The 12,196-nt window shown below is 40.1% G+C and overlaps 1 protein-coding gene across 1 annotated transcript; it reads right to left on the bottom strand.

Annotated features, from left to right (window-relative positions):
* Positions 1 to 3,808: 3,808 nt before the first annotated feature.
* Positions 3,809 to 7,278, bottom strand: kifbp (kinesin family binding protein). Its single transcript, XM_076974983.1, has 7 exons — positions 6,772 to 7,278; positions 6,474 to 6,572; positions 5,944 to 6,023; positions 5,679 to 5,862; positions 5,390 to 5,483; positions 5,162 to 5,274; positions 3,809 to 4,994 (listed from the first exon to the last, which is right to left on the bottom strand). The coding sequence occupies exons 1-7, from the start codon at positions 7,210 to 7,212 to the stop codon at positions 4,110 to 4,112; spliced, it is 1,896 nt and encodes a 631-aa protein (XP_076831098.1). The 5' UTR covers positions 7,213 to 7,278; the 3' UTR covers positions 3,809 to 4,109.
* Between the last annotated feature and the right edge of the window lie 4,918 nt (positions 7,279 to 12,196).

Below are 12,196 nucleotides of genomic sequence, written 5' to 3'. Positions count from 1 at the left end.
GTCCAGGGCAGTGGGTTTATCCTTCATCCACAACTGGTTAGTCAGGGAAGTAAGATGATCCTTCATCATAGCTGGTTAGGCAGGAGGTGGCTGGCCCAGGGTGGATCTCAGGTGGATTTCTCGGGTAGGCGGGCAGCCATATGGAAAAAGAAAACTTAGCTCTGTATGGGATCATATGTGGGACGAATTAATGAAATTTAAACATTTCTGGAGTCTGGTAGCAACTCCGGCATTAAATTATTACAGCCTAGCTAAGACTTACAGACAAACCATACTGTAGGTCCCAGACAGCAAAGCATCAAATCAAAAACAGGTTTGTTTGAGTATGACTCATTGTCCTCTTACAGACTCTGTTAATGTTGTTTCTCATCACACAGGCCATTTTGTTGCCATTTACTATTATGGGGAGTTGAGGAACTATCTAGACTGCACTGTAGGTGTAAACAGTCACATTCATACTGTCTGTTTTACAGTGAGTTCCCATTGAGGTTTGCGGATCTAAGCTGTAAGATGTTGCCTTCATGTAGTCCGGGATAAAAGTTACAATTTGAGTTACAGGCACAATGAACAATGCACTAAATTCCCCACACTGAGATTGGTATAACATGGACTTCTGAGTACATGCTGTCATGGAACAATATTCACAAAGGTGAACATGATTTAAAATGTATTTCTAAGGTCCAGAACTTGTCATAACAGCAGGGCAACAACAACAAGCGTAAGAAGAATGCAGGATAACCTCCTCCCTCAACCTGCCTGTTCTTTCCAGGGTTGTGTCACTGTCCCTTATTGGAGAAGGGATCAAAGCTCATCAAATCATCTGGTGAATGATGAAACTCCATCACCAACACATCAAAGCTCTTTTTTAAAATCCAAGCAAGCCCTATGTACAATGTTTCAGCTGATATGATATTTAACCAGGAAGTGGTTTGTTCATTATCTCCACAGGAAATGACAAATGCATTTTAAAAGAGACAAAAGAAGTCACAAGTTTTCCATTGAGTCCAGTACTGCAATTTAAATAACAATGCATTTTATGTGTTTGTTAAAACCAATATATAGAATACATAGTAGATTCTTAAAAGAACAAATGTTTTCCCTATTGATATTTTAAAGCCTGTTTACTACAGCCAGGCAGTAATTATATACTGCATCTACTTTTACCGATCTTCTCATTTGATGCAGGAGGCATGTGTACTGCCTTTTTTTTGAAGGAACTTTACATCAAGAATTCAACACCACCATCTCTTTAAAAACTGGGAAGTTTCAACATACACCGCAGAATCTCAACAGAAAATTCAGTTCGCTCCATAATTACAAAAATGGTACAAACGCTATAGAACAAATAACATCTTGTTCTTAATTGTCTTTGTCTGTCTGCTGCGAACTGATGTAAACAAACAGGCCCTTTTGCGTTCGTATAGACTTCATCTCTCTTAACAGCAGGGCCTGTGATGCTGATGTGACAGCTGACATCAGCAGCTTTTGGTGAGAAATAACAGAACATGCAGGACTTCATTATATGACCTTTCCCCTACAATGGAAACTGCTTCAAACATGAATACAAGAAAACACTTACAGCCAATTATTATATTCCTCACATTCATGGAGGGACAGTGAACGGTGAATTAATCTGAACTGTGATGATGGTTTGTTTTACATTGTAACTTGAGAGCTTATGCACCATGTCAAACGTTATAGTGGCCTATAAATGCAGGCTAGAATACGTTTTCAAATAACACCCTATTGGAAATGTGTCACAGTTGGTTGCAAGCTGAGGCTATGATGGTGGTTATCGTGGTGAAGTGCAACCTCTGGAGCTTGTTTTGCTCTGAGACTGAAGATAACAGTGTTCCTGTCAAGCAGAGACCTCGGCATGCTGCCACAGGCTTCAAATATAATAGTGACGAACAAAATAAAAGCAAAAGTTCAGCATAATTTGCTTGTTCGAGTGCTGTTCCAGTCGGAGATTAGACCATGCCAGTTAGTAAAAACAAGCCCACTAAATGCATTCCCTTTGTAAGGTTTAAACTACTAAAATAGTCTACAGACAACAGTAGTGTGATCAAGGTAGAGAATTTTGTAAAAAGTTAAATATTTGAATTGTCCTATTTTAAAAAGTTTTTCTCTTTGACACACTTATCCACAGTTGAAATATATGCCTATTTTTAAAATGTGTTTATCAAGCCTATAGACACAGGAAGTTAATTTCAATGGTTTCCTGTGCCTCACACTGCACCGCTCTAAGCTGCCTGAAACACCTTTTGACAGGCTTATGAACTGGTATAGGGGGGCTGGTTTCAACTCTATTAGTTAGTAAACTATTAGCTTAAAATATGTGCAGTTAAAACGTCACATTATCAAAGCAATACATGAATTACATGTATTCAATTTTCAAGTTCTGTGAAAATAGCACCCCCCCCCAAAAAAAACCCCAAAAACAAAACAAACACAGACAATAATAATAATAAAAATATTAAACAAGACCAATACACGACCTTCAAATAAGGAAGAGTGAGGAAATGTGTGAGTTAACCTTTCAATAAACATTTCAGTTTTCTGACAATGAGCGTTACAGATTAGGCAATATCAAGAACAAGCAATAACAATAATGAGCAATTGTGATAAGATTCCATAGTAGTAATTTCATAAAACTGAGTCAGCCATTCTGCTGACATTCTGTATTACTCTTTCAGCATCCCTAGACATCAGTCACTTCCTCAGCACGACAGACCTTATGCTGAGACGGATTACAAAGTGACCAGACATTAATAATCTGAAAGCCTAAAGATTTTAATATACTCACAGAAAGGAAGCAACTACAGCAATTTAGCCAAAATATATGCGAAGCGCTCACTTACCAGGTACATCTACTCGGGTACAATCTACTTATATATTAGTCAATTGATAAGTTGTAATCCACCACATCTATACACTGAAGACAGCTGACACTTGTAAATAGTATATATGCAAATACTTATGAAAGCAGAATGTACCAATATGAATTTACCTATAAAAGATTCAAAATCTTTGCATTATTCTGAATTGCATTTTTCTGAAACACATCATTCATGGAAACGGCCAACAGACGTTTTTTTTCATTATTCTATACATTTCTAAGAACATAGAATTAACCCAATAGATTAGCTGTTTTTTAGAGTGTGACAAAAAAAAAGATTGATAAAAAGAGAAAGGTATGGAGGCTTTTCTTAATGGCCTTCATTTACTCTCAAATAGTGATCCCTGGATCCTTTGGGGCTTTCCACATATCACCTGCTTAAAGAACAGCTGCTAGGGAAATGGCTGAGAATAAAGTTTCTGCGTGATACTCATCAAAAGTCCCAAAGTTTAATGACAAAGCACTTTCCTAATGGTCACCTTGTATGGGGATTCCCATGCTAGAGAAGCTTATGACTCCTTTGCAGATAACAGAAACAGGCAATTAGAAATAAACTATAGAAGAACAGTGCCCCCTATAGTCAGAGGCTTAAAACTATTTTATGAACATGATGCACTCGCTTTGATTCCAAGCTTCCTGAATTTTTATTTTTTGTCAGGCTGGAGATAGGCGAGTTGCTTAATCAAGAGTTGCAATTTCATGTTTAATCAAAGCACTAAAATAAATGTAAACCCAGTGTTCTGAGTCCACACACAAAAATTCCTCATGCTAATTATATAGTGAAATGAACCAATGAAGGTGTCTTACAAAGGTGAAGTCTTTGCTGACATGATTGCAGTAACTGAACAAACATTTTCTATCCAACAGGTTCTGATCTGTACATTTAATGAATTAGAACAAACAAGAGAAGAATTTTTTGTTTTTATTGTGAGTACATTTAAATAAAGTTACATTGTATTTAACGCTACACATGATAATACACTGTACATTAAATTAGTCATAGATGAGTCATGCAAAATGGAAATGAGGCAGAGAAAAAGCCTAGCTAAGCTGTTCTAGTCCCATATTTGCACATGCGTAGTAGCATTCAGCTGGGACGTTAGAGTATTTAGTCAGGTTTCAGATAGAGTCATAGATGGAACGTAGGGTTATATTTCTTTTTCAGCTGTCAATAACATACATCGTGGCCACCTTTATGATAAGATCATCGTCACTCTATGTTAGATGAGGCCATTTTGGATCTTATTCTGTTGATCTTAATGGGAAGAAGGGACGCCATTTCTTCACTCAGCTCTAGTTCAGTTTCCACCACGTTCTTGGCTTCTGGATGCTCTTCGCAATATTGCACAACAAAATTGTAGGACTCCAGCGACTGGCTGAGGTTCTCCACCTGAGTAGTGGGGTTGACCGAGATGATCTTGGACTGTAACCGAGCAACGCGAAACTTGGCCACCAGTGCTGGCCGTAGCAGATCATCCTCCAGCTTCTCAGGAAACTTGCCCTCTGGAGATCGAATGGAGTCGATGAACATCTGGTAGTATTTGATGGACGCAGTGCAGAGGTGGTTAAACTTTTTTATGGTGTGCGAGTCTGGCTGGTCCTGCTTGTCGGCCACTGCCAGCTTGAGGTCCATCATTTCGTAGAAGGTCTCGGCTAGTTCGAACTGCAGCTGTCGGCAGATTAGAAGGTAGAACTGGGCATTCAGGTCCTTGCAGATGGGCTCCAGCATGTCGACGCGTCGTTTGTGCATCTTACAACGGCGCTCCAGGTCCTGCTCAAAAAAGGCCAGCACCTTGAAGAGGGCGCTGTGATCCTGAAGGATCTCAATGTGGTCCGTCACATGGCCATCCATCTCGAAATACTCCTTGGCCTGCGTCACATGGCCTTGTCCCACCAAGAAGATGGCACGTGCTTCTTCAAAGCTCAATGGGAATGTACAGCTCACCTTCTCTTCCAGGCCACAAATGGAGTCAAATGTATCACCAGAATCAAAGAGGATGGCAGTCTTTCTTCCTCTCTCTTTTTCTTCCTCTTCATTCCGTCGAGCTCTCTGTAGTTCTTCTTGTCGATCTAGGTCCAGTTCTCCAATGTTGTCCTGAGCAGTCAGTAAACAACTTTCAGCTTAATCTAGGCTACATAACATCTACAAATTAACACATTCAGGTATTAAGATGTGAACATGGGCATGAACTCAAAAAGTATGTATGGGCAGAAAATCGGTTAAAAAAATATATGCAACTCCAAAAACAGCTGCAAAATTACCTCCAACAGTTTCTTGGCATCTTGTAAGAGATTAAGGCAATATTTGATCCAACACCTGGAAATTTCAGCACTTTTCTGTCGCAGTTGCTCCCGTTTTTCACACTCCGTCTCACCTGTGAATGGAAAACTCGTGGCACTTCAATGTATTCAAAATCAGAAAAATCAGGGAAAACATTGGAGATAAATTCAGCGTGCAAAATTCAGACAAAACAACAAGAACATGCTTACTCTCTTTGGCAGCGGCCTCTGAAGGGACTTCCCCAGCAAGGCCAGCAATGACACTGGCAGCAGCCAAACAGTGTCGAGCCTCCATATATCGAGACTGAAAGACAGAGGAAAAGTGGAGAAACAACTTATATAGTTGTATAAGTAATACGTGAACAGACAACGCTATATGAACTGACAGGTGATGAAGTGTGAGACAGCTCAGGAATAGTATGGCTGAACAGAAACCACACCAGGTTTGAGGAAGTGCCAGAATGTGATTGTGTCCATGCATTTTTAAGGACCACCATACCTTGGTTATATAGTACTGTGACAGTGTGGCAGCATTGATAGCCCACTCAAGTGGGACAAACTGGTTGAACTTCAGCTGCCTCTGCAGAGTGCAGTGACAGTACTGTCCAGCTCTCTCAAACTGCTCCAGATTTTTATACACCTGAGCCAGGTAGTAAAGGGTGTGGGTGTATGCCATTCCAAATCTGTCAGGACAGAAAAATGTGTATTATTACCAACTGACATCACATACTGCAAAAAAACGTTCATTAGGGTAAGCATATCACCTCCTTATTCTCTCTTGCTGGGATGGTGCATCTTCCTCCGTCACAAAAAAGTCTACCAAATCCAATGGTGGTTCACCATCCTAGAATATGAAGGCAGTAATCTATTATACATGTGTTCAACATAAGATCCATAACGTCCTTATCCATATTTATCAATGACATTATGTGTGCTCCCTGGGAATCAAACCAATGGTTGGTGTTGCTAGGACCCTACTGCTATATACCTGATTCACCAGGTATCTGCTACGTGTAGTCTTAGCTTTGTGGTTGATGTAGGTGAATGTACTGTATAGCCATAACAACATACAACCTTATTTTGTCAGTTTGCCTGTCAAAGCAGGGATGAAGATGGATACAGGGAAAACCTTTAAAGGCTACGCATTCACCTGTAAAACTGCCATTTAGTACATTTAGTTCATTTTTCCGCACTTCCTCGAGGTGTCATTCGCCATCAGCGCTGGAAATGTCTTTCATACGCAGAATTACTAGCTAGTGTATCTATAACGGCGCGGTGCATGGTGGGCTGTCACCTCTTTCATGTAGCAAACATAAACTGATTCGGCTGTTTCCAAAAATCCTTGAGCTTTTTCGGTTTCGTCTCGTCCGGCCCACAATATTCCAAGCTGGTTCTGTAAAATCAAAATCCAACGTAAACAACAGCAGTAGGCTAGCTAGCTAGCAACACAGTCAACTAAGATAATTTATATAATAAACAGATAGACAGATTAGATAATAAACCCAGTATTGTAGCTACTGGGTTAACTATTTAATACATGTCACTAAGATAAATGTTGAACTTTTAAGAAAAACGCCAAACAATAAATTTACCCTGGCCTGTATGAACAGCGAAACATTCTCCCTTGTAACTGTACACTTATCCAGAAACTTCATACAGTTCATTAAATGTTCCTCGCCAGCAGACAGCTCCTCGGTTTCGATATGGTTGACGCCTAAATAATAGTCAATAACCCCGAGTTTGGCGATCCTAAGGCCGGCCCGAGAGTCTCCTGTGTACGCCTTCAGCGCGGCGGTCCCCGCACTCGCCTCCGCCGACTGGTCTAACTGACAGTCCGAGTCCTCATTCTCACTCTCGTCAGCATCGATATTCTTCAGAGAACTGTAAATTTCTTTCAGCAGCTCCCTGGCCTTATATTTAGAACGGAAAGGGTCGTTTTCTGGATCTTTTCTCGATTCTATTTCAGAAAGGTCTTGTGCACGGCGAAATTTCTCGCACACCGCCCTCCATTCTCGACTGTTGGTGGAAGCCATGTTGTCACAGGGAACTGCAATGAGGAGACAGGGGTCAGTATTGAGTCCGCTGTTTCATTCGTGGTGAGATGTACACTGGAGAATTAGCGATCTTCAAGAAGATACACCTCCTGGCCACAAGGGGCGCACAATGATCATTTTATATCCTAAGCTCATCAGATTTTCGAGTATAAATACACTATATTGCCAACAATATTGGCTAACCTTCCTTGACTGGCATATGAGCTTAAGTGACATCCTATTGCTAATCTATAGGGTTCAATATGACGTTGGGCCACCCTTTGCAGCTAGAACAGCTTCAACTCTTCTGGAAAGGCTGTCCACAAGGTTTAGAAATGTGTTTATGGGGATTTTTGACCATTCTTCCAGAAGTGCATTTCTGAGGTCACATACAGCTGTTAGACGAGAAGGCCTGGCTCTCAGTCTCCACTCTAATTCAAGGTGTTCTAACGGGTTGAGGTCAGGACTCTGTGCAGGCCAGTCAAGTTCATCCACACCAGACTCTGCCATCCATGTCTTTATGGACCTTGCTTTGTCCACTGGTGCACAGTCATGTTGGAAGAGGAAGGGGCCAGCTCCAAACTGTTCCCACAAAGTTGGGAGCATGGAATTGTCCAAAATATCTTGGTATGCTTAAGCATTCAGAGTTCCTTTCACTGGAACTAAGGGGCCAGCTCCTGAAAAACAACCCCACACCATAATTCTCCCTCCAACAAACTTTACACTTGGCAAAATGCAGTCAGACAAGTACCATTCTCCTGGCAACCGTCAAACCCAGACTCGTCAGATTGCCAGATGGAGAAGTATGTTTCATCACTCCACAGAACGTGCCTTCACTTCTCTAGAGTCCAGTGGCAGTGTGCTTTACCCCACAGCATCTGATACTTTGCATTGCACTTGGTGATGTATGGCTTGGATGCAGCTGCTCGACCATGGAAACCCATTCCATGAAGCTCTCTGCGCACTGTTCTTGAGCTAATCTGAAGGCCACATGAAGTTTGGATGTCTTTAGTGATTGACTCTGCAGAAAGTTGGTGACCACTTTGCACTATGTTTACTCTGCTCCATCAGTTTACATAGCCTACCACTTCGTGGTTGCTGTCGTTCCCAAATACTCCCATTTTCCTATAATACAGCTGACAGTTGACTGTGGAATATTTAGGAGCAAGGAAATTTCTGTGTAAGCCAATAATAAAAACATAGGGGTGATACTGTAAGGAAATGAATCTACAGGGTTTGGAATATTAGAATGAATAAATAAAATGTGTAGCTTGTATTATTTACAATATTTGGGGCAGCTCAGAGACAACTCTAGCTCGCACTCATGTATATATACAAAAGAAAAAAAAATTCACTGTTCTGGACTAAACACCAGATCCGTACGGAATGGTCTTGTGGTGACGGTGTTTGATGGAGCTCTCGTGGGAAGAAAAAAAAACAGAAAACTGCAGTCCAGTATCTCTCTTGATCCAGAAGACGAAGCCATTCCAAAATTTGATCACTCTCAACAGTCCACTGATGAAGAAAAATGTGTTAATTCAGACATAATATGTGGGTGTGTATGTGATATAACCAGCAAATATAATAATTGCAGTGGATGCAAGTTCCTTTTTGCAGCCACCAGACCTTTCCCTTCTCACACCTGTGTCCATGGAAGTGATCGGAACTCCTGATTCTGATCATTTGGATGGATGAACGAATACTTTTGGCAATATAGTGTATATATAATTTTAATGTTGATGTAATTGTTCAATTTATTGTAAATCACTGGAAAGTATTGATAAATAATTGACTCAATTCCTAATAAAGAATATGTGAAAAGTTTAAGTGTTTATTTACTAATGTTTATAATTTTCAGCCATGTTAAAAAAATTTTTTGCCAGGATTTTTTCAGGAATTTTTTTGTTCTTCTTTAAGAAGAATAAAAGCATTCAACTTTAAAACTTCTTACGTTTTTTACCTTTTTAAAAACCATTTAAAAACTAATAAATTCAAGTCCACAAAGATATAGGCTAATGTGTTAGCGGCCTTTTGAGTGGACCAGTAGCCTAATTTCAAAACTAAGTCTTTTTGCCCAGCTCCTTGGTTTTTAAATGTCCTGTGTTGCGAGAATTAAGACCAACTGAAAGGAAGTAGAGGAAGTCACAAGTTCACACTGATCTTCTCTCCTATTATGCTCTTGTAGCAAAGATCTTTTCTGGTGTGACACATGATGCTGCTAAGACATCACTGATTCTAGTTGGATTGCCCAAGCGAGGATGGGTACCCTCTTTGAGTCTTGGTCCTCCCTAGGTTTCTTCCTAAATGTTGCTTAGGGAGTTTTTCCTTGCCACTGTCACCTTTTGCTTGCTGATTGGGGATCTGGACCCATACATTTGTGAAACTGTACTGTAAAGCTGTATGACAAGGTGTGTTATACAAATTGCTATATAAACACACTTTGAATTGACTTTTGACATTGTACAAAGAAAAGCTGGTGACATTTGCATCTGACTCATGGAAGCTCCTGTCTGTCTTTATAACACCTTCCCATCTTCTTGGCAATGATTTGACCACCTTCATTTATGAGAAGATTAACAAAACTTGTCAATGCCTAAAGAAAAGAAAAGAAAAAAAAATTATATTGCCATCAAGTCTAATAACCTATGATCAGAGGTATATGCAAATTGTTATAAAGCACCTTAGGCTTTGTTTCCTTCTTAATGAACAAATTAAGCCATTAAAAAACGAGTGCAATTACTCATAAATTATGTATATTGTCCTTCGTTGGTGAATGGAGGCACTTCCATATTAACAAAACTGTGTGGTCTGGGTGAGCTTCCGAATTTTAACTTTCACCTGCGCTGTTCCATGATGTCAGGGGAGTAGTGTGGGTGTTATGCGTTTATAGTGATTTGGTCACCGCCCACAGGCTACATGCTTCAGCTGGTGTCCTACTTCCTCTGCCTCTGTAAGCTCCTGATGTAACTCTCGCACATGGTAATGTTTAAAACGGTCCAAACAGGCCTCCAGGATGAACTGAACAGGCATCATGTCTGCGTTTTCTCAGGAATGCAGTGGTAAATGAGTAATGTGTTAATTAGTGGTGTCATCCATAAAGAGGTGGCACTACTGCCATCTATACATCAGGAGGGTAGTTAAAGTCTAGAACTCGAATCAGAGGAACCTGTGTATGATTCTTCTAGACCGTGTCACACATTGCAGATTCTCAGCACCCACACCGTGACCCACCGTGCTGGTTTCACATCATGAATTCAAAGAGGAACCTCAGGACAGTTTTCTTGTGAGTAGCAAACCTGGGATAGAAGACCCATCGAAGAGCCTCACAAGAGCCTTCTTGTAAAGAGCTCTTTCATGTCATTGATATGCATGTCTTCTGGAAGGTCGGTCATGTTAAGGCCGTTGTGAACACAGAGCTGCTGCGGTGGAGATACCTGCTCCACGTGTGGTCGTGCGGAGGAAAACCATTTGCATTTGACGCTTCACAGTCAACCAAAAAGGCAACAGGGGCATTTATTATAGCACAGGAAGTATATGAAGGCATGTTTGTCACCAACAGACTACAAGGTTATAGTGCTGTTATGATGCAAAATAAGCCAGCAGAATATATTTGTGTGGTTAAGTGCAGTACCCAAGAGGCCAGCAGCTGACCCCTCATATGACCATATGACCACTCGTATGTCAGTTCCTGGTCTTGGCCCTCCCAGCCCACCAATCAGCAGCATTCCAATTAATGCCTTGTTTATGTTATCACTAGGCAACCTGTCATCCAAACTAGGCACAATAAGAGGTCAGCATTATAATAATCTTGTTTACAAATCACAATAATGTGGCAGAAACAACAGCTCCGAATAGTTAAATAACACTGGGCTGACATAGATATAGATCTGGTGCAAATACACTAAAGTGCAGGTCTGCAGTTTTCCCCAGGGAGTAGATGAAGTGTCTGTTCATCCTTCTGGTTGACATTATTCAGTCATGGACAAAGCGTAGTTGTGAATAGTATTGAGGTACATATAACACGCGATGCTGGACCTAAGGATTTTGTTAAAGCTTTTTTCATATTCTTTACTTTCACCCAACATTCAAAGTAAAACACCTTATATTTGTGTAAGATATTTGGATCATTTTGAACATCCAGAAGCATGTGATGCACGTTTAAATTGAAGTGCAGCACTTACTTGTTGGACCTGCTAAATTCATAGATTCTTTTATTGGGTCTGACTTTACATTTTCTTGTTGAGGTTGTGACACTACAATGTGTGTGGCCTTGTCTCAAAGACATGTTTGCAGTACATGGGTCTGAAGTGCACAGGTCATTTATTAAAAAGTGTTTAAAATCACAGCATTTTTTTTTTTTTAAGTATGTAAAAGCAAGCACTTATGAACTTTAACTCAAGTAGAAATACAAACAGAGGACTTCTGCTTTTACTCAAGCAATATCCCCAAGGGAATCTCTAAATTCACATGTACTTTGCCCACCACTAAAAAGTATGCAGCTCTGCTCTTTAATGCTTGTCAAAGCCCTTCAGATTGTAGCTTTTTAATTGAGTTTAATCTCAGCTCTGGTAGGGGCACATGTATGTAATATAGACACTTTCATACCAAACCACAAACTGTGGTTCTAAAAAAGGAATGAGCTGCTGTTGACTTGCTAAAAAAAACATTTACCATTCATCATCCAGAAAACTGTATATTGAGTGCAGAGGAGGAAAACATGCACATCAAAGTGATTAAAAAACACTCCAAATTGTGTACTTGAAGATTAAGCATATACCAATTCTTAAGAACTTACCAACAACTTAACATAATTTTTTTCATTCATTCGTTTTCAATACTGAATAACTATTTGAATAATTAAATGTAAACCACACTTAATTTTGTCAAATGTCTAATCCAATAGACTTGTGGTAATTAATTAACTGTTTTCTGTTTAACTGTACTGCAGTGCTGCTTAAGTGTGGTTTTTGTCGTGTGGTGAGGG

This window comes from Brachyhypopomus gauderio, chromosome 15 (genome assembly GCF_052324685.1).
Source record: "Brachyhypopomus gauderio isolate BG-103 chromosome 15, BGAUD_0.2, whole genome shotgun sequence".
NCBI classification, from domain to species: domain Eukaryota; kingdom Metazoa; phylum Chordata; class Actinopteri; order Gymnotiformes; family Hypopomidae; genus Brachyhypopomus; species Brachyhypopomus gauderio.
The sequence above is the reverse complement of the archived record's forward strand: the minus strand, read 5'-3'. Positions and strand labels throughout refer to the sequence as shown.